We start from the raw sequence: 22,538 nt of genomic DNA on the forward strand, positions 1-22,538 counted from the left end.
GAAGAATATAATGAATACTAGTATAGTTTGGGTATCACTACCTTGATATGCTGAGGTTATAGTAGTTTTACCCACCATTGCTTCTGAACTATTAACACTAATGTCAACAAAGAGAAAAAGGCAAATAAAATGTTAGTATTCTTTTAAAAACAGTTCGACTCTGTGACCCCTTTAAGTGTCTTGCGACCCTTTAAAGTGCCTTTACCCAAGGAGTCTACGGACCATACTTTGAGAACCACTGTTTTACATGGTAATTGTCTTGCCAAGTTGCATGTCTCCTCACCTATCCTGCTCTGCCTTGCTAATAAGTTCCACTCACTTAAGGACATCTGCATCAACTGTTCCCTCTGCTGGGAACTCTCTGTCACTGCTATCTTTATTGTTATCAGATTTCAGCTCAAATGGCACCTCCTAAAGACACTTCCTGTGATTAACCAGTTTAAAAGACACCTCGCTCCCCTAGTCATTCTCTATTATGTTACTCTCCTTTACTTTCTTTATAAAAGTTATCATCATTTGATATTATCTTATTAATTAATTAATTTGCCTCCCCCATTAGAACTTAAGGTGTAGGAATTCAAGGAATTGAGCTGTCTTATTCATTTCTGTATCTCCATCTCCTAGAATTGTGCAGTCAAAATTTAATAAATATTTTAAAAGACCTTGAGGAATTAAAAGAAAAAGTAAATATTGCAGTAATTTGAAAAGCACAAAGCATTATAAGGTGGTTTATAATAGTTTTCAATATTAATCTCCCAATGACTATTAACTCCTGACACTTTTCGTAGTTTATAATCAGCTTTAATATTCTCTCCACACCAATATAGAGCTTGTATTCTTTTATTTTCCCCTTCCCATTATTACACTTGGATGGAATGCAAAATATTTTAGGATATAGATGAAGTTAGAAAGCCACTTAAAATATTCTTCTTCTAAAAAAAGTAATTTCTTCCACAGTATTTTTAGAGCATAGTGTATGTAAAGGTTAATATCTATGAACATGGTCAATCTGGGGTATTAGACATCTTTAGTATACTGAGTCTTCTTATTCAGGAACATGCTCGGTCCCTTTACTTACATCTTTATTGATGCATCTAAATGAAGTTTTACTATTTTCAACATAAGTATACACTATTAGAATTATTCATAACTACTATACATATATGTTTGTTGTTATTGCAAGTAAATTGTATTTTAAAAATCTTATTGTTTATGGATAGAAATTTAAATTTTTTTGTATTGATCTCATTGGCAACCTTGCTAAGTTCTTTTATTACATACTAATAGTTTGTAGATGAGTTTTTTATATATGAAAGCACATAATTTACTAAATGATTTTTTTCTCTTTTTATTGTATTGTTCTTAATAGATCTCAGAAGACTGTGCATCTTACTTTGCCTAGATGGGTTGGTAAGATACTTTTTATACACTTATTTTCTCTCCTTTCTTACTTACTGTTTTCACCTAGTAGTACATATCTTGTTATATTTCCTATTTTAAAGATAATGATTTTTAACATTTCACCATTAAGTATGAAATTCACTGTAGGAATTTAGTTTTTATTTTATTTTTTAGATTCTTTTATCATGTTAATGACATTTCCTTCTATTTCTAGGTTCCCAAGTTTCTAATCATAAATGATATTTTAGTTGTATTGTCTTTATCTATTGAGATGATCAAATGTTTTCTTCTACTTTTATTTTTTCATGAGGAAATTATATCATTAATTTCCTCATGAAAAATATTATATTTATCATATTGAACTATTCCTGGAATAGTTGAATCCTGAAATAAACCCAATTTGGTTATGATATATATTTATTTCTTATTTGTACATTGCTAGATTTGGTTTGCTATTATTTCATTTGGATTTTTGCATCTATGTTTTGAGTGATATTGGTCTGTAATTTATCTTTACAATATGAGAAAGTACTGCCTTTGCCAGGTTTTGGTGTCAATATCATAACATGAGTTGAGGAGTATTGTTTCTTTTTTTTATTCTTTGGAAGAGTTTGTATGGAATGTAAGGTTGAAATAATCTGTTCTTGAATATTTAGGGAGGGTGAGATTTTTAAAAACAACACAAAAAAGTGAAAATCACAATGGGAAAGCTAGTTTCTTTCTCCTACACTAGAATTAAGAACTTCTATGCATCAAGTGCACTATAAAAAAGTGAAAATAATTGTAGCATGAATAATTGCCGAAGGGTTAACATGTGCAGATTACCTTAAGACACCTACAAATCAGTTAGAAACAATCAAATATAAAAATGATCTACACAATTTAATTCTAATCGTTGTCCCCTCTATTCTGTTCCACCAACCTTATATAGGTAACAATTTTTAATTTTGCTTTAATCATTCCAGCTTTTTAAAAGCATAGATGAATATATATTCTTTTTTAACCTTTTTTTTTGTCTACTGACATCATTTAATGACAAAAATCTTAGAACTATGCTCATACCTGTACATAGAAATCTTCATTCTTATTTTTTAAATAACTGCATAATATTTCATCATGTAGATTTTTTACTGTTTATTTAGGCAGTCTCATTTTTTTGAACATGAATTTTTCCCAATCCTTGGCTATAAATATTGCTCAAATGGGTAATTTGTATACATTATTTTATAGCTGTATAATTGTATCTGAGAAATAGATTCCCAGAAGGGAGATATTTGGGTCAAAGAGTAAAGGCAAGCTATAGTTTTTGTGTATATTGCTAGATTTACCCACTTTGGCCTTTCATGTGAGGCACTCCCACCTAAAATATGTGAGATTACCTGGTTCTTAACAGCCCCTCAGAGAGAATGTGTTGTTAAACTTTTAGACTTTGGGTTACTTAATAGGTGAGAAAAGATATTTCAGATTTCTAATTACATTACTCTTATTAGGAGTTAAATTAAGAATTGTTTTATAAGTTTAAAGACATTTTTCAACAGCTATACAATTTTAGGGTGACAGTACTTTGTAGATATATTCTGCAGTCTTCTGGCTTCCATTGTTCCTGTTAAGAAGTCATCCATCTAATCATGAATCCTTTGTCTTTTCTTTCTAGAGGTTTTTCAAGTCTTCTTGTCTTCTGGCTTCTACAGTTCTACCAAAAAGTTTCTATGTTGATATTTATTTTTATTTTTCTATTTGGGATTTATTGATATTCCTGATTATGAGGATTGGTTTCTGTGATCACTTCTGGATAGTGCCAACTACTAGCTCTTCAAATACTGCCTCATTCTCATTCTTTCTCTTCTTGCCTTTTGAAAATTCTATTAGACAGAGATGTACCTTCTCACTTTACCTTCTATGTTTCTTTATACCTCTCATAGTGTTTTATTTTTCCCTATCTGTTCTGCATTCTGGATAATTTCTTCAGATTTATCTCCCAGCTCTCCAACTTTTTTTTCAGCTATGCCAAAGAAGATGCTTAACCTGCCCATTAAGAGTTTAAATTTAGGAGCTGTATCTTTAATTTCTAAATGAGTTTTACCTGTTTTCTAATCTACTAAGTACGTTTTGGAAGTTTATCTTTTTAATAATGGTTTCAAATCTCCTTTTTTTAACATAATAAATTCACTTATTGCATGCTCTGTAACTGCTAAATCCAATATCTGCAAACTCTGTGGCCTGATTCTGCCATTGTTTCTTCTGACACTTGTTTATGTAGTTGTTTGTGTGTGGTAGTGTTTTCTATTGATATCTCATTTTGGGGGGAAATTTATCTCTGTAACTTTTGGGGGGCTTATATGTTAAACGTGATAACCCAGGGATTATTTTGCACTTGCTTTCATCAGTTGTCTTAGGGGTATTACTAATCAGAAACATTTAAAAAATGTTCTTACTTTATTTTATTTTTTAAAACTAGACTTTTTATTTTGAGGTAATTGAAGACTTACATGCAATTCTAAGAAATAAGAGAGATCCCATGGATCCTTTACCCAGTTTATCTAATGGTAACATCTTGCAAAACTATGGTACTATACCACAACCAGGATATTGACACTGATAGAGTGAAGAATCTCTCAAGTTGTTCTTTCATAGCCATACCCATTTCCCTCCTGCCCTCCCCATGAGAACCTCTAGCAACCACTGACTGATATGTTCTCTATATACTTCTTTCAAAAATGTTATATAAATGGAAATACATAATATATAACCTTCGGGGATTGGCTTTTTTTCACTCAGTATAATATGGAAATTCCTCAGGTTGTTGTGTACTTTGTTTATTCTTGTTTATTGCTGAATAGTATTCCATGGTATAGATGTACTATAGTTTGTTTAGCTGTTCATTCATTTAAAGACATCTGGGTTGTTCCAGTTTTGGACTGTTACAAATAAATCTTCTGTGAACAATCATGTAAAGATTTTTCTGTGGATATAAATGTTCATTTCTCTGGGATAAATGCCAGTGAGTACAATTGCTGGGCAGCATGGTAGCTGCATATTTAGTTTTGTAAGAAACTGCCAAGCTGTTTTGTAGAGTGCTGTACCATTAAATTCCCACCAGCAATCTATCAGTGATCCAGTTTCTCTACATTCTCATGAGCAGAGAACATTAGTGTGGTCACTATTTTTAATGTTAGCCATTCCAACTGGTGTAGAGTGATAGCTCATTGTACTTTTAATTTCCATCTCCCTAATAGGTATTGATGTTGAACATATTTTCATGTGCATATTTTTCATTTGCATATCTCCTTTGGTGATATGTATGTTTACGTCTTTTGCCCATGATTGTCTATTCTTTTACAGTTGAATTTTGTGAGTTCTTTACATATTTTTACATACTACTCTTCTGTCCAATATGTGGTTTGCAAACATTTTCCCCAGTCTGTAGTTTATTTTTTCATCCTCTTTTCAAAGGGTCTTTCACAGAAAAAGAGTTTTTAGTTTTAAGTCCAGTTTATGGAACTCTTTTATGGATAATGCTTTTGTGCCAAGTCTAAGATTTCTTTGCTTAGCCTTAGATCCCAAAGATTTTCCCCTACTTTAAAAACTAGTTTTATAGTGTTAAATTTACATTTAAGTCTATAATCCATTTTGAGTTAATTATTTTAAGTGAGACTGAGATGGAGGGTCATTATTCATTCATTCGCTCATTCATTCATTCCTTTATTTGCCTATGGATGTCCAATTGCTTCAGTATAATTTGTTGGAAAGGCTATCTTTCCTCCGTTGCATTGCTTTTGCAGAAAGAGAAAAACAAATACTCTATGCTATCAAATATATATCGAATCTAAAAAAAAGGGTTCTGAAGAACCTAGGGGCAGGACAGGAATAAAGATGTAGCCTTAGAGAATGGACTTGAGGACACGGGGAGGGGGAAGGGTAAGCTGAGACGAAGTGAGAGAGTGGCACTGACATATATACACTACCAAATGTAAAATAGGTAGCTAGTAGGAAGCAGCTGCATAGCACAGGGAGATCAGCTCGGTGCTTTGAGACCATCTAGAGAGGTGGGATAGGGAGGGTGGGAGGGAAATGCAAGAGGGAGGGGATATGGAGATATATGTGTACGTATAGCTGATTCACTTTGTTATACAGCAGCAACTAACACAACCATGTAAAGCAATTATACCTCAATAAAGATGTTAACAAAATCATATTTGTGCAGATATAGTTTTGGATTCTCTGTTCAGTTGTAGTGATATATAGATTTATCTTTCTGCCTTTAACAAAGTCTTTATGATGGTACCTATATAATAAGTCTTGAAATCAGGTAGACTGATTCTTCTTACTTTTCTTTTTCAAAATTGTTCTAGCTCTTGTAGCTCCTGTCCCTTTCCACATAAATTTTAAGATAATATTGTTTATGCCTTCAAAAAATCTTGCCACTATTTTGATACAAATTGCACTAATCCTGTATACCAACTTTGGAAGAATTGACATTTTTACTATGTTGCATATTCCAGTCCATGAAAGTGTATCTCCATTTATTTGGATTGTATTTGATTTCTTTCCCCAGAGTTTTCTAGTTTTCATCATATAAGTAATATATATGCTTTGTTACATTTCAAAGTATTTCATTTTTTGATTGATTAGAAATGGTGTTATATTTAAAATTTTGGTGTACATGTATTCATTACTGCTACATAGAAATACAATTAATATTGATTTTGAATAGTGTAACTTTGACCTTGCTTTGTTTTCAGTCTTGGGGAAGAGAAGGGGAGAATTCAGTATTTCATCATCAAGTGTAATGCTAACTATAGTTTTGTTGTAGATGATTTTTGTCAAATTGAGGAAGTTTCCTTTTATTCCTTATTTTCTGAGAATTTTTATCATAATTGATCTTGAATATTGTCAAATGATTTTTCTGCATCTATTAATAAATAATATTATGCAATTTTCTGTTGATATGATAGATTATATTAATTTTCAAATATTGAACCATCCTTGTTTCCTTAGAATATACCTAATTAATTATGTAGAATTCTTCTTCTATATTGTTGAATTATATTTGCTAATATTTTGATAAGGAATTTTGCCTCTATATTCATGAGGGATATTGGTCTGCAATTTTCTTCCTTTCTTCCTTTTCTTCCTTCCTTCCTTCCTTTCTTTCTTCCCTCCTTTCCCTCCTTCTCTCCCTCCCTCCTTTCTCCATTTCTTTCTTTCTTTCTCAGGATACTATTAGGCTTATAAAATAAGTCAAGAAGTATTTCCTTCTCTTCTATTATCTAGAAGAGATTGTTTAGAATTGGCATTAATTCTTTTAATGTTTTGTATAATTCTTGAGTGAAACCATCTGAACCTGGAGATATTTCTTTTGGGGGACTTTTAAAAAGTGTAAATTCAATTTCCTTATAATAGTTATAGGTCCGGGCTTCCCTGATGGCACAGCGGTTAAGAATCTGCCTGCCAATGCAGGGGACATGGGTTTCAGCCCTGGTCTGGGGAGATCCCACATGCCACAGAGCAACTAAGCCCATGCACCACACGTACTGAGCCTGCACTCTAGAGCCCGTGAGCCACAACTACAACTACTGAGCCCACACACCACAACTACTGAAGCCTGTGCACCAAGAGCCCGTGCTCTGCAATGAGAGAAGCCACCACAATGAGAAGCCCATGCACCGCAACGAAGAGTAGCCCCTACTGCAGCTCACCGCTGCAGCTAGAGAAAGCCTGCACGCAGCAACAAAGATCCAACACAGTCAAAAATAAATAAATAAAATAAATAAATTTATGAAAATAGTTATAGGAAAAAATAGTTATAGGTTTATTAGCATTATCTATTTCATTTTGGATAATTTGTGATAGTTTGTACTTTTTGAGGAATTGACCCATTTAAGTTGTCAAGTTCATGTGTATAGAGTTTGTTCCTTTACCATGATTCTAGTGTGTGCAGTCTGTAGTGCTAACCCTATTTTATTCTTGATATTGGTAATTTGTGTCTTTTCTCTCTTTTTTTTAAACCAGTCTTTCTGGAAGTTTATCAACTTTATTGATCTTTAAAAATATCCACGGGGAATTCCCTGGCGCTCCAGTGGTTAAGACTCAGGCTTTCAGTGTGTGGACTCAGGTTCGATCCCTGGTTGGGGAACTAAGATCCCACAAGCCACATGATGTGGCCAAAGTTAAAAAATAAAAACTTTTCAAAATAGAAATTAAATAGGGCTTCCCTGGTGGCGCAGTGGTTGAGAGTCCGCCTGCTGATGCAGGGGACACGGGTTCGTGCCCCGGTCCAGGAAGATCCCACATGCTGCGGAGTGGTTGGGCCCGTGAGCCATGGCCGCTGAGCCTGTGAGTCCAGAGCCTGTGCTCCGCAATGGGAGAAGCAACAACAGTGAGAGACCCGTGTACCACACACACAAAAAAAAATTAAATAAAAATTTTTTTAAAAACCCATGGTTAGGGCTTCCCTGGTGGTGCAGTGGCTGAGAGTCCGCCTGCCGATGCAGGGGAAATGGGTTCGTGCCCCAGTCTGGGAATATCCCACATGCCACGTAGCGGCTGGGCCCGTGAGCCATGGCCGCTGAGCCTGCGCTCCGCCACGGGAGAGGCCACAACAGTGAGAGGTCAGCGTACCGCAAAAATAAAATAAAATAAAATAAAAATAAAATCTCACAAATAATAAATGAATAAAGCCCAGTGAACGAGCATGGGACTTCTTAGCTGCACATTGGAAGCTGATGGACCATGGAACACTATCCAGACTTCTGAGAAAAAAAAGAGCTACAACTTACGGATCTATATATCATTAAGATAACATTTACCAGTCAGGGTGAAGGAAAGATATTCCTAGAGCTGCAAAATTTCATAGACTCTATTACCCACATACCTCACCTAAGGAAAATTCTTCAAAAAGGACTACTCAATTGATAAATAAATCAGGGGACTTCCCTTGTGGTCCAGTGGTTAGGACTCCGTGCTTCCACTGCAGGAGGCATGGGTTCAATCCCTGATTGGGGAAGATCCTGCATGCTGCATGGCGCAGCCAAAAGTGAAAAAAAAAAAAAAAGAAAAAAGAAAAAGAAATCAGAACAGAGACTTCAAAATCAGGGAAGATGAAGAAGAGAACAAATAGTAGTGAGCTATGATTCCTGCAATGTATGTATAATTAAGTCTGAGTAGATAATGATACAGTGATTGGGAATTTGTAATATAAATGCTAAATAATGATTCTTGAAAAAAAAGCACTTTGCAAGAGAAATCATAACAGTCTAGAATTAAAGTGCTAAATCATCTCAACAAATTTCTGGAGTTGACGGGATATAAAGAAGAAAATAAAACTATTAAAAAGGTGTTAATCTGAGAGTAAAGGTAGAAGGTGGGGAAGTACATATATTCTGAAATCTCCACTTTCTGAGGCAGGGGCAACAGTGAAGGGTCTGGATGTGCAGAAGCTGGTATTTTATAAAAAGGGTAAAGAAATATGGTTTAACTCTGCGTGTCAAAAGAGAATGTAACCAGTAATAAAAAATACAGTATTACTTCTAAATTAACAAAGAAGAAAGGGGAATATACATTCTGCCAGTTTGGTATTACTTTGGGGCGATTAGTAATAGAAACCTGAAATAACAGGGTCTTACTGATGATACAAGTTTATTTTTTCCCTCATGCCCCTGAAAGTAGACCACTCAAGGCTGACAACAGTGGCTTCACGAGGTCATCACTGTCCAGGCTCCTTTCATTTTTTTGTTCCAATATCCTGAATATTCAAGTTCCTTTTTCAATGCCATCTCCTAAGTGCTACCCGGCCATGATTACTCCCACACTCCAAGTAGAAAAAGAGGAGGAAAAGGGAACTACAAAGGATCTCTCATCTGAGTTACCCTCCTTTTTAGTCAGGTTTCCCAGAAGCTCCACCCACAGCTTCCACCAGCCATATGGCCCTCCTCTCACCACACGGGCCTTGGAAATACAGTTTTTCTCCTGAGTGCATTATCACTCCCCCAAAAATTTAGGTTCTGGTATTAAGAACAAACAGGAGAATGGATAATGGATGTCTGCCACAGTGTCGTGATAAAACCAGTAGAAGTAGCAAAAAGGAGCAGCAATAGAAAAACATAAAGATGGAAAGAAAGAATCATGTTTATAGTTGTTTAAATGTGAATGGACTGAATTCTATTAAAAGCTAACTGTCAGATTAAGTTAAAAATATAAAACCACTATAAGTTGCAGAGAAACAAAACTATAAGAAAATTATTTCCTAAAAAGGTTGAACTCAGGCTGCACCTTCCTCCGGTTTCTTTATCTTATTCTTCAGTGAATAAACAAGAGTTTGGGGCTTCCCTGGTGGCGCAGTGGTTAAGAATCTGCCTGCCAATGCAGGGGACACGGGTTCGAGCCCTGGTCTGGGAAGATCTCACATGCCACAGAGCAACTAAGCCCGCAAGCCACAACTACTGAGCCCATGTGCCACAACTACTGACCCTGTGCTCTAGAGCCTGCGAGTCACAACTACTGAGCCCACGTGCCACAACTACTGAAGCCTGGGAGCCTAGAGCCCATGCTCCACAACAAGAGAAGCAACCGCAATGAGAAGCCCATGCACTGCAACAAAAGGGTAGCCCCCGCTCGCTGCAACTAAAGAAAGCCCGCACACAGCAACGAAAACCCAGTGCAGCCAAAAATAAATAAATAAAATAAATAACAAAACAAAACAAAACAAAAACCCAAGAGTTTAGCAGCAATGATTATGACAATGAAGATGAGTAAAGATGATGCAGAATTGCAGGTATTTAATTGAAAATATAAAAGTATCTCTTTTTTATAGCAAATTGCAAGATTAATATAAAATTTATCTCTAAGATAGCTTGCTTTTAATCAAATTTCATATATCCCATAAGAAAGTATTAGACACCAAGTACTTATTGTTATGCACGATTATAGTCTTCAAGATAGTAAAGCAGTTGTTTGGATTTTGGGACATTATTATTTGAGTGAGCTCAAGGAAAAGAGTTTTGTGAAAGATAACCTTAGAATACAAAATATGTAGGTATTTATGTATGTAAGTACAAAAATATTTACGTAGAATTTTGGATTGATAATAAGCAAACTTATTTCTTATTATCAGAATATAATCATTATCATAATGTTTAATGCCAGTTATTAAAGAATTACTTAAGGGTAAACATCAACTACAATTTTTGTTTGTTTATTAGTTTTTAATATTGCACATATGATATTTAAGGTAGCCCTTCTCTCCACCTGTCAGGTCACTTTGCTGACCAATAAAAATTGTCAAAGAATCTGAAAAGATAACCAAAACATAACCTCCAGGGCAGGTCAAGGCAAATGGTTTACTAATAAATTTAAGGGACAGATAATTGTCATGGTATAAAGTCTTTTCAGAAAATTAAAATATATGGAAAACAACTCATTTTAGTAAGATATGTTAACATATCATCAAATAGATAATTTTCCCAAAACATTAATAAGTGCCTATGAGTATTCCAAATTCTAGGTCCAAGGTTCTAGGGGTACACATATGAATCAGATTCTTGCTTTCAAGGAGTTCACAGACTAGTCAGGGAAAACACATAAATTCAAATGCTGTAGTTAGTGAAATCCACTTACAGCAGTTTGGCAATCTACACAATCTGAATGAACCTTCTAGCACAAACACTGCATTATTATGGCCAGAAGAAAATAAGGAAAGTCAAAGAACAAAAAATAAAGGGACAGTGAAATAACAACTGAAGGTGAGAGGTAAGCAAGCATCCACTCTAGGGTTGTAATGTAGAATAAATCTGTAAGGAGATGAAGTAGAATATGAGCCTCTTCAACAAGCTGGGACACCCACAGGGCTCTAAAATGGTCACAGGTTGATAGCAGCATCCAAGCCCAAAGGAGAAGAAAATGTTAATTTTCTGTGGAAGGCAGCAATACTCAGTTAGTTCCTCAGGACTCCCACAGGTGATCTTCAACCATTTATTAGTTTAGAATATATATTTGCCAAATAAAGAAAGACACAAGTCTTCATGTGTTGTAGACCACCATGAATTGACTGTGTTTATCAGTTCATTCTGACTGCCAAATTATATCACACCATAATTTATTCATCCAGTCTCTTGTCCATGTGCAGCTGGTTTGTTTTTGCTACTGTGAAGAGCTCTACCAATAACTTTAGTGAACATGCACCATGTACATAAGTGCTATCATTTTCCTCGGGTAAATATCCAGGAGTGGAATTGCTGGTTCAGCATAAATGTGAATCTATTTTCAAGTTCACAAGACAATGACAAAGTTTTGTTTCAAAAACAGTTGAATCACTTTATACTCCTACTAGTGTTATAAGAAATTCTGTGCAACACTTACTACACTGACATTTTAAAATTTTTTACCAATCTAGTAAATGAAAAATTGCATTTCACTGTGGTCTTGATTTGCAATTCCCTGATGACTCATCAAACTGAACATCTCTTTCTATGCTTATTGGCCATGTTTTTCCACTGTCTTTTACTCATTTTTCTATTGGCTTGTTTGGACTTGGTTTCAATTTATATCCAACTGTTTACCTGGTCCATCACATTATTCTCAGGCAACAGGACAAATTAAATACCCAACATTAGAAGGTTTCCCAAATACATCATACCTAGAAACTACTCTGGCATTTGTTCACGCTGTTTGCTCCCCAAGCCTGCTGTGGCCTTCTCCTTCCCCAAAGGGCCTTCAGCTCAGAACAAATGTTACCTGATCTTTGAAGACACCCCTAGGCCTGATTAAATTTGTTCTGTACGCAAAGAGCATTTCATTCATGCCACTCCATTACAGCAAACCACATGTGTACCACATAAATGTCTTCTCCCTCCCTCGCTCTTTACTTGGAAAATAGAAGGTTCTTGATGGCTTACTTATCTCTGAATCTTCAAAAGTTAACAGTTCTTGGGACAAAAGAGGCATTAAATGTTCAAATTCGGAAGAGATGACTTTGCTACAGGATCTAATTTCAACAGCATTTCATTCACATTGTAAGAAAAGCTTTATAGAACAGCTTTAAATTAAGTTCAACAAAAGTGTAGGAAGGCATTTTATTAGGCAACTTCAGAAAATCTCAGTCAGTTCTAATTTCAGATACCTTGCATTCTCAAATCATGTGACCCAGTTTTGGTTTGGAAAATGATTACTTCAGGACTGGACACTACCATGGGACTCATACGCACAGACAAAAACAAAAGATTTCTCGTGTTCAAATAATTTGGTCATATTTTATAAAGTACATAAAACATTAACAAAAACAAAAAAGCTGTGCTACAAGAGAAAATAAAGTTCTACTAGACAGGTTCAAAAAAAATTGAGGCCACCATCAAAAATATAAAGAAGAAATTAATTCCAAATAACTTAAATACTTAAAGAATATTTTAAATTATCATATGAATACTTATTTTCATGCTCCACTGCAGTCCCACCTTCATCCTCAATAATCTGATTCACACTAAATTGGCGATTTAATAGGTACATTACCTATCTACTCAAATTCACTCATTCGCTCACTCAACAAATACAACGGCCAGACCCTGCTGCTGCTTTTTAAGTAACTCAGGGGTTTTTTCACTTGAATTAAATAAAGTTGAACTTATGGGACTGTCTCACTGCCCCAGAAATTTAATTAATACCAGTACCATGGATACACTTGAGTATGGAGTAGAAGAAAGAACTTAGAAGTGAAATGTCAGCAAACAGGGACGGGAGCTTCCCTGGCAGTCAGTAAGTAGCACATAAAGGTTAAGGTCAAAGGGTGCAGGATCCAACAGCGCTGGGTTCAAATCCTGGCTCAGTTCTGCCCCCCCCCACCCCGTATCAGTTTCCTCATCTGTAAAATGGTAATAATAAATCGTAAATTTGCTGGGGAATCAAATGCAATCATGGAATACAATTTGTCCCAAAGTGTCTGATATTCAATAAATGATATGATGCCAGCCTCTGCTGGGGTAATACAAGAAATGTTTCCCTGGCTAGAGTACGTATGAGATATATTGATATATCGCTTAAAATGATATACACATACATCGCTGTCAAGGCTGGGAAATTCCCCCAAAGCCAATCCAGGCAACCACCTCTAGGAAGCTAAGTGATTTCACGATGCCTAGACAAGCCGGAGCTGGGGGAGATCAGTTAAGGTGCATGGGATCACACCGCATTTGGGGTCCTTAAGCCCCTTCCCCATTCCCCTCATATAAACAGGTTAGTTAGGCGTCACAGAGCCAGGAGTCGAGCGAGTCCCTTGAATGACCGGTTCCCGCCTCGCCCCGCTGGCGGCCCCTGCCTGCGGCACGCAGGTGGGGCCCGTCTCCAGCTCCTCCAGCGACCCAGGAAAGCGCCCTTAAACGGACAGCTCCTTGCTCTCCCGGGAGGGATCACTGCGTAGGACTCCACGACTACACAGCTCTCTCGCCACACCCTTTTCAAGGAACCCCTTAGAACCCAACTCGCCTCCTCTCTCCTCTCCTCAGCCTCGCCCGCGATTCGGAAAACGACTTTTACTAGGAAGTGAGGGTTTATCTCCCGGCTGCTACCGGGCCACAGGACCCTCTCTCCCGAGCAACAGCAGCGCGTGGATGCTGGGCGGGACGCTGCCCTGCGCCCCGGCCACGCTGCCGGCTAACTCCTGGATTCCCACAGCTAGGGGTTTGAGCACCGCCGCCGGGTACTCCGGGGTCGGGACGCTCACCTGCTCGGCGCGTCTATCTTTGTGCAGCTGACTCACGGGTAGCGCAGAGGCCGAGGGCTCAGGCCCAGCCTTGGACTTCGCTCACACACAGCCACCCTGCATTCTGCGCCTGAGCTGGGTTACCCCTTACTCACAAAGTCAGTGAAAAAATAAAATATTCATACCCGGCAGACTCTGGCGCGCCACACTAGGCCTGCACCTCGAGCTTTCCTATTGGACGCCGCGACATCCGCGGTCTCAGAGACGGGGCGGGTCGCACGAACAAGAACCGCCCCTCTGACGCCTCCTATCCAATCGGAGGAGGATAGCCGGCTCACCCTATTTGCATACAAGCCATTCTATATATGCTCAAGGCCCGAAACTTCTGCCGCTAAAAAGCGTCTACCACTTCCAAGACGTGGGTTTCGAAAGTTAACGATGCCTTATTTTCCCAAAGGGAATCCAAAGTCGGCAGTCTGACTCTGAAACAGAGATTAAGGTCACTACCGCCCTGCGCCGCATTTCCCAGGCTACGTTCTAAGCGCGGACGCTGGGTTCCCCGCTCGAGCTCTGCTGCTCACAACCTCCCCAAGCCTCAAGCCTAACCCCAATTCACCCGCTGGAGCAGCCGCAACCTAAACGCTTCATTTGAAGCGCCTATCTGCACATTCACACGGCAGCTTAAGCACTACCAACTCTTTTCTTGACGTTTTGAGGGCCCTAAAAAGGGCCTTTTGGGATCTGGAGATAAGCCGCAGGCACACCTCAGCCGCCGAAGCCGTAGAGGGTGCGGCCCTGGCGTTTCAGCGCATACACCACATCCATGGCCGTGACCGTCTTGCGCTTGGCGTGCTCCGTGTAAGTCACCGCATCACGGATCACGTTCTCCAGGAACACTTTGAGCACTCCCCGGGTCTCCTCATAGATGAGTCCAGAGATGCGCTTCACACCACCACGGCGAGCCAGACGGCGAATGGCGGGCTTCGTAATACCCTGGATGTTGTCCCGTAAGACCTTCCGGTGGCGCTTAGCGCCTCCCTTACCCAGCCCTTTGCCACCTTTACCTCGGCCGGACATCTTTCATAACAATACGCCTAAAACCAAAAAGCAAGCTGCTAGTAGTTTTGTGAACCGTGAACCTGGGCTTATAGTTCCTTCTAGCGGACCTGTTTGAAAACCTCAAGAAAGTGGGCGTAGCTATAGGCTCCAGGAGATTGCTTTCCTTTTTTTTTTTTAAATTCCCTACCGATAAAATTTCTTGTTTGCTTATTTGGAAAAGTTTTTCTTATTTTTGCCATGAAATTGAGGAAAGACTCGATATAATTTATTTTGCCTTTTCTCAACGCTTAAAAAATGGTAGGCCAGATCCAGTGCGCGCTGGGTTTCCCTTCTCTCTTACCTCCACCTCGTTCGTCTCTCTCTCTCTCTTTCTCTCTCTCTCTGTCTCTCTCTCCCTTTCTCCTCTCTGTCCCTCTCTCTGTAAGGCGCGGGAATTCTAATTGTATAGTTTACAAACGGAATGCCTACTCTTATAATACCATTCTCAGACTAATGTGAAAATCAATAGGAACCAGGAATGCTTTACTACATGTTAAATTTAAAAGCAGTTGCTTTATACTTGTGGATCTTTTTAAGTCACTAGTTGGGGTAGAGAAAATCTTTTAATGGTTCTTTTTTCTCTTTTTGGGGCCCCGTGGAGAAAGAACTAAAATCCTTTCAAAAAGTCTAACCTTACCCATTCCCCCCCAATCCCCCCGTCTGCACAGTTGGCAGACTTTACTGCCTCCGCTGCCTCCAGCCGAAGCGCGTTTTTTGCTTTTCAATCAAATAACTATTTCTGTGATTATTTAGTTAAAATACTGTAATATTCTTATTTCATTGAAACCCGACGTTCTCACTTAAAAATTCAAAGTTCTTGTAAAATAATGGAAGCCATGATCGTGGCTTTAAATAGTGATTTATACTGCAGATGCCCAATTAGGAGGCTCTCCATTCTTAAGAGACTCCCTGAGCAAAAACGAAACTTTTGAGTACTGTCGCCCCTCTAGGAGATAGGACTGTCTGTCTTCCCAAAAGGGTTTACTGCGATAAAAAGCAGTATTTAGAGGATGATTCATAACTCTTTCCCAGGTACTTAACACCTTGAGAAACGAATATTTTAGTAAATTGTGCTCCCTGTCCCTAGTCCTGACGAATAAGCCTTTCCAGCAGGAAAGCTTTATGGTAAATATTTATATATACCTAAATGCTTATTATTTACCTATCCTTACCCATCTCCGTAGCACAAAAACAGTTACTGTTATTGTTGTTAAAGAAGAATTAAAAGCTCTCAGAACACTGGATGGCTGAAAAATAAAATCCTAAATAGTCAAATTGTACCACATGATTTTAATCCTTGACTCACAGAAGAAAAGTCTTGAAGAGTCAGGATTCTTGTAATGGTAAAATAGGTTGGCTTTTAAATATTTACTAAGAAATCAAGGTTAGAACATTTTCAAGTTAGAGATCTCTCTTGTTTACAAGAATAAAATGTCCATAATAATAATAATATGTCAAAAATTGGGGGCATACCCTGCGACCTCAAGTGCTAGAGGCATTTCTTGCTTCAGGCCTTGTACTTTAGACAGAGTAGCTCTCCTTCCGGATTTTTCTGTTTTTTACCATGGTTTCTTAATTTTTTAAAACTTTTTAAAAAATTAATTGATTTATTTTTGGCTGCATTGGGTCTTTGTTGCTGTGTACAGGCTTTTATCTAGTTCCGGCGAGCAGGGGCTACTCTTTGTTGCCGTGAGGCGCCTTCTCATTGCTGTGGCTATTTTATTGCAGAGCATGGGCTCTAAGAGCACGGGCTTCAGTAGTTGTGGCTTGCAGGCTCTAGAGCGCAGGCTCCGTAGTTGTGGCACACGGGCTTAGTTGCTCTGTGGTATGTGGGATCTTCCCCGACCAGAGATAGAACCTGTGTTTCCTGCATTGGTAGGCGGATTCTCAACCACTATACCACTAGCGCCATTAGCGAATCCCGGTTACTTAATTCTTAAGACGTTATTTTCCTGGGAGTGAGCGAGGACGTTGAAACCGCAGGATCCAGTAAGTTCGACTGAACCCCTAAAAGCGGAGCAGTCGGGCCCAGGGTATTCATATGGGAGGTTATGCAAATGAGGGTTAGCAGTTTTTCCTTTGATTGGAGCAAGTTGGAGAAGGCTGTCCTTCTGCCAGCGCTCTAATTGGGAGAAGAGCCTGCCTGTCATTGGTCACCGGAGCCGAGGTTATTGCCGTGCCCAATGGGAAGGCGCTGCCTAGTGTCAGCAAAGTGTTGGTGGAGGCAGTTCAGATGTGGTACGTCGCCCTCCCATTCTAGGAACTGGACCGCTGGGGGTTTTTTTTCCCCTAGCTGGAGTTTTCGGCGAGACAAACATGTCTGGTCGCGGAAAGCAGGGCGGCAAAGTGCGGGCAAAGGCCAAGTCCCGGTCCTCTCGCGCGGGCCTGCAGTTCCCGGTGGGCCGAGTGCACCGACTGCTGCGCAAAGGTAACTACGCAGAGCGAGTGGGAGCCGGGGCGCCAGTGTACCTGGCAGCAGTGTTGGAGTACCTGACGGCGGAGATCCTGGAGTTGGCTGGCAACGCTGCGCGGGACAACAAGAAGACCAGGATAATCCCTCGCCACCTGCAACTCGCCATCCGCAATGACGAGGAGCTAAACAAGCTGCTGGGGAAAGTGACCATCGCCCAGGGCGGCGTCCTACCCAACATCCAGGCCGTGCTGCTGCCCAAGAAGACGGAGAGTCAGAAGGCGAAGAGCAAGTGACCCTGATCCCGCCACAGGAGAGCTGGCTTCCCCTGCAAAGGCTCTTTCCATGGCCACCCCGCAGTGTTTTTGAATACGGTTGATGTTATGGAGGGCCGGCGCGATCTAGTGGGGAGGTGGACGGCGAGGGGCCCATTTAGGGTCGGGGGCCAATAAAGTCGGTGAAAGTTGTCTGGTCGAGAGAACTGTGTAATCGCGGGGGCCTGCCAGGTGACCCAGGGGGCAACCGGGAGGCCTTTGGAAGAGATACTGGTGGGTCGGCCTGAGCCACTTTGTGGGCTGCTTTGGCCCGCAGGTCACCCTCAAGGCGGACAAGGGAGACCAGAAGGGACCCACTGGCCTGGAGGTTGGGAACTCTGCCTCCTCGCCTGAAGGCGGAGGAGAGACAGAGTAGGTGCGAATGCGGCTGGGGGAATTATTTTTACGTTCCCTTGCCAGGGCCTTCTCTCCCCTGCCCTGTTTGGGCAGTTCAGGAACCTGTTCTAGGAAGGAGACGGTGGCTTCGAGCTGGTCTTGGGCAGGAAGTTGTCTCTCCGGCCATACTTTTCAAAAGGTAAAATAACTTGCCGTCTTGGAAGTGTGGCTCTGACAACACAGTGTCAACAGATTTTTCTTGGCCTGACAGCTGTTGTGTTTTGGGTATCAGATATTTTTATGTACACGCTTATGTTCACATTTCTTTAAAATGAAGGAAACATCCAGGAATATGTGTAATATGGAAGCATGAGTCACGAGGTTGGAAGTTTGTTCCCCTGACACTCATGTTGCAGTACCTTTAGTCATGAGTTACATATGCTTATGAGCTTTAAAAATGATTTTCTCAAGTTTCTAGCTTCATAATGGTCTTATCTCCACCATATTAGATTCCTGTGGAAATGTAATTGGTTTGATTTAGCTTTATAACAACAAATCACCCTCTTGATGTCCCGTATGTTCTACCACTGGCCTGAAGTAATGACCTCATTCCAGCAATGCCTATTGGGGTTGTGCTGCTTAATGGCACAGTAATGCTTTAATAAATATGTGAGATGTGAGAAGGCAAGGACAAATTGTATAAATGCAGGGAGAAACACATTTCAGATCAGGAATTTGAAAGTTACACACTAGCAATCCTATTCTGTCCTTAATTGACCCTTCCATTTCACCCTTTTCTACAAGCTTGGTCCTGGCCCTCATGGTCCACAAAAGAAGATCCCCGCTTAGATTTCACATCTTTGTTTTTTTTTTTTAATTTTTATTTTTTGCGGTACACGGGCCTCTCCCTGCTGTGGCCTCTCCCGTTGTGGAGCTCCGGACGCGCAGGCTCAGCGGCCACGGCTCACGGGCCCAGCCGCTCCGCGGCATGTGGGATCTTCCCGGACCGGGGCACAAACCCGCGTCCCCTGCGTCGGCAGGCGGACTCTCAACCACTGCGCCACCAGGGAAGCCCAGATTTCACATCTTTGGATTCATCTTTCCTGTGAGTCAGCGTTGAAGTCTTCTTGAAAAAAAAAAAAAAGTATGTCTTCATCTTTGGTGGTATTGTAGTTGGCCCGTTTTCTCACATGGACTGTCTTTATTTCTTCCCTAGTATTTATTGAGTATCTCTATATGCCACACACAGTACTAGGTGATGGGTGACGGGGGTATAGCTGTAGATGAGACCAACTAGATTTTGACTCTTAAAGCTCACTTATTTGTTCAGTGTCCTGAAGATAGGACACTGAACAAATAAGTTACTATCAGAGAAAGAACTCCCCTTCAGCTTCCACTAGTACTGGTGTCTCTCCGTTGCTCGTGGAATGAATGTTGGGATTACTTCTCCCATGTGATCAAGATTGAGGTATACAAAGGTCAGGCCACACATACCCCTGTTAGGAGGCCTAAAGTAATGACCTCATTCCAACAATGCCTATTGGGGTTGTGTTGATTAATGGCACAGGAATGCTTTAATAAATATGTGAAATGTGAGAAAATACCAAGGGTATGTACCCGGGGTAGTTTCCAAGGTGTCCAGCTGTTTACTCCACTTACCACCTTCTATTCAGAAGTCTTCCTCATATGTAAAATAATAGTCATAATACCTATTTTGATGACTGAGATTGTTCCTTTATTGCATGCCAGATATTAGATGCTCAGTAAATTGAAAGAAGTGCCATTTTTACAGGGATATTGGCTTACCTTTATAGGTTAGGGAATAGGTAACTGTAGTTAATATGGTTTTGTTGTTTTTAATGCCCAATTTTCGGAATAGTTCTCATTGTTACCACTTTGTGGAGTGACAGGCAGTGGAGGGAAAAAAAGTGTATTATCAGGTGCTGGTTTTGACATTTATGTCTTAATTTCCTAAAAAAAATTGAGGCACGTGAAAGATTATTACCAAATGGTAAAGAAATTAGGATAGGACTTTTATAAGATAAACTTTTCTTTTTCCTCTAAAGATTCACAGGAGTCTAACCCTGTTACCTGAAGATAAAAACAGGCCAGATACAAGGTACAGGGATGACCCCCATCCTCACTCATCCTACCTCGACCACCACTGTCCCAGAGATTCATAGGCTCCCCTTAAATACTTTCCCTGCTGCAAGCTTCAGTCAGTCCCTCACCATTTCTGTTTTTGAGGGGTTTTTAAACCTGAATAGTTTATTGGCAGTTAAAAGTGCGTACCCCTTGCCAAATCAGTTCAGCCTGTGGATCTTTGATGCACAAACAGTTCTTGCCAATGTATGATTGTTAACTTAAAAGGCCAATATTTTTTCAAGCACGAGACCTGATGGAAGAAGATTTAGGACAAAAACTGGTGGGACCTGAATTCTGGTCCTTAGTAGATTTCTAATCCATAGTTGTATGTATACACACATGCACTTTGCCGTGGAGATAAGCCATTCAGTGTGGCAGGTTGTGACTTGGCCAGGATTTGTTCATTCTTTGTTTTTTCCTGTAGGGCCAGTCTTGCCTTTGTGTCCCTGAGAACTAGTCTGTTTAGTTTTGTCTGCTTGGAATCAAAAGGTTTAGTCTGGCCCCATAATTGGTGATAACTATATGCAAACTCTTCACAAATCTCCTTCCGAGGGTTGAAAGGTCATATAATATGGTGTTTAAGAACTTTTACTCTCTGGAATGAGACCTGGGCTCAAATCCACTCACCTCCTTAGTAGTTGGGTGATTTTGGAAATGTTACTCAATCTCTTTAAATCTCAGTTTCATCTATTAATTGGGCATAATAATAGAGTTACATCGGTGGATCTGGGGGAAGAGTTAATGAGATAATGTAAATGCAGGCACTGAGTTTCCCATATAGAAATGTGCTCAATGAATAGTAACCATTAGTATGTGAAACTGGATTTAGAGCAAGTAGCAGTAGTCACGGGACCTATTGAAATTAGTAAACATCTGGCATTCTAGCAATTCTGTGACTTCTCGTCTAGTGCACCATAAAAACAAGCTTAATGGCTGTTTTACTAGCTATAAGACATCTACAATCCACTCTATAACAGAAAAGAGAGTCGTAAATAGCGAAATGAACCTTGTGAATCTGAATTTGTATTTTTCCCCCCTTGATGGACAACCTAGTTTGGAATTAGTAGCTTGTTAAATGCACCCACTCAAATTAAAAATGGGGGCTTCCCTGGTGGCGCAGTGGTTGAGAATCCGCCTGCCGATGCAGGGGACACGGGTTCGTGCCCCGGTCCGGGAAGATCCCACATGCCGCGGAGCAGCTGGGCCCGTGAGCCGTGGCCGCTGAGCCTGCGCGTCCGGAGCCTGTGCTCCGCAATGGGAGAGGCCACGACAGTGAGAGGCCCGCGTACCGCAAAAAAAAAAAAAAAAATGGAACCTGTTCGTTCAACCATTTATTGAGCATATGTTACATGTTACATCTATGATTGATAACTGGCTGTCAAGAAAAATGATTATCATATAATTAGAAAGATGATTATAATCTAGCAAGCTACACGTTAAGAAGGGGAGATGCTCAGGGTATTGTAGTAACAGAGAAGAGGCACCTGTGTTTCTCGGCCTGGTAGGGAGACTGGCACCTGAGATGGGTCTAGTGCAAGAGTGAGCCTGACACGACAGAGTGTTCTAGGCAGAGGGACAGCGCGCACAAAAGCATGGGGGTCAAAAGACAATATATCTGCTGCCGGTTGTGAGTGAATCTAGGGGAAAACGTCTGGCCTGGAGACCAGAATCCAGGAGTCATGATTAACAATGGTCTTCATGGGTAAAATCATCCAGAGGGAATATAAATCTAGAGAATATAGGGGAAGGTGTATAAGTGAATCTCTGACAGGGCGTGTGGGATCTGTGAGGTCTAGTCTCCTGTCGAGGAAGAGCAGCCTTTCGGAAGATGACAGGACACAGACTGAAGGAGAGGGCGTCAAGGGATGGAGATTTTTCACAATTTGGATCGCTGTGCTACCAGACACTTCCTAATCTGTCTTTATTTTGACATGTAAGTAGAATATGTTCTTTAAAAGTTATTACGTTGTCCTACCCAGGGAACGCTGGCAAGCTGGCTTACTTTGCCAGCAGCACTGGAATGGAGATGCATTTTCCCCTTTGCATTTCCACATTGCATATACAGAAATTAGAGGGATATATATATATATATATATATATATATATATATATATATATATATATATATCGTGACAGCAAAAACATT

General features: G+C 40.0%; 3 protein-coding genes across 5 annotated transcripts in view; 1 reads left to right on the forward strand and 2 right to left on the reverse strand.

The window, feature by feature from the left end:
* Window positions 1-14,329, reverse strand: part of GUCY2C (guanylate cyclase 2C) — a 106,211-nt gene extending 91,882 nt beyond the window's left edge. For 2 of the 3 annotated variants that reach the window (XM_067010604.1, XM_067010606.1), the window contains exon 1: window positions 14,111-14,298. The gene's annotated coding sequence lies outside the window, so the exon portion shown is untranslated. Of the gene's footprint in view, window positions 1-14,110 lie in introns of all 3 variants that reach the window. The other variant, XM_067010603.1, reaches the window with a different exon arrangement.
* Window positions 14,330-14,854: 525 nt separating this feature from the next.
* Window positions 14,855-15,166, reverse strand: H4C16 (H4 histone 16). Its single transcript, XM_059082241.2, has one exon. It carries the CDS (start codon window positions 15,164-15,166, stop codon window positions 14,855-14,857), a length of 312 nt encoding a protein of 103 aa, XP_058938224.1.
* Window positions 15,167-17,393: 2,227 nt separating this feature from the next.
* H2AJ (H2A.J histone) lies at window positions 17,394-18,064 on the forward strand. The gene has a single exon (XM_059082239.2). The coding sequence runs from the start codon at window positions 17,504-17,506 to the stop codon at window positions 17,891-17,893; it is 390 nt and encodes a 129-aa protein (XP_058938222.1). The 5' UTR covers window positions 17,394-17,503; the 3' UTR covers window positions 17,894-18,064.
* Window positions 18,065-22,538: the final 4,474 nt, after the last annotated feature.

The sequence above is a fragment of the Kogia breviceps genome, chromosome 12 (assembly GCF_026419965.1).
Source record: "Kogia breviceps isolate mKogBre1 chromosome 12, mKogBre1 haplotype 1, whole genome shotgun sequence".
NCBI lineage: Eukaryota > Metazoa > Chordata > Mammalia > Artiodactyla > Physeteridae > Kogia > Kogia breviceps.

Bases quoted from the DNA above. Each gene is read 5' to 3' on its own strand.
- H4C16 (XM_059082241.2), bottom strand. From the start codon at position 15,166: ATGTCCGGCCGAGGTAAAGGTGGCAAAGGGCTGGGTAAGGGAGGCGCT.
- H2AJ (XM_059082239.2), top strand. From the start codon at position 17,504: ATGTCTGGTCGCGGAAAGCAGGGCGGCAAAGTGCGGGCAAAGGCCAAG.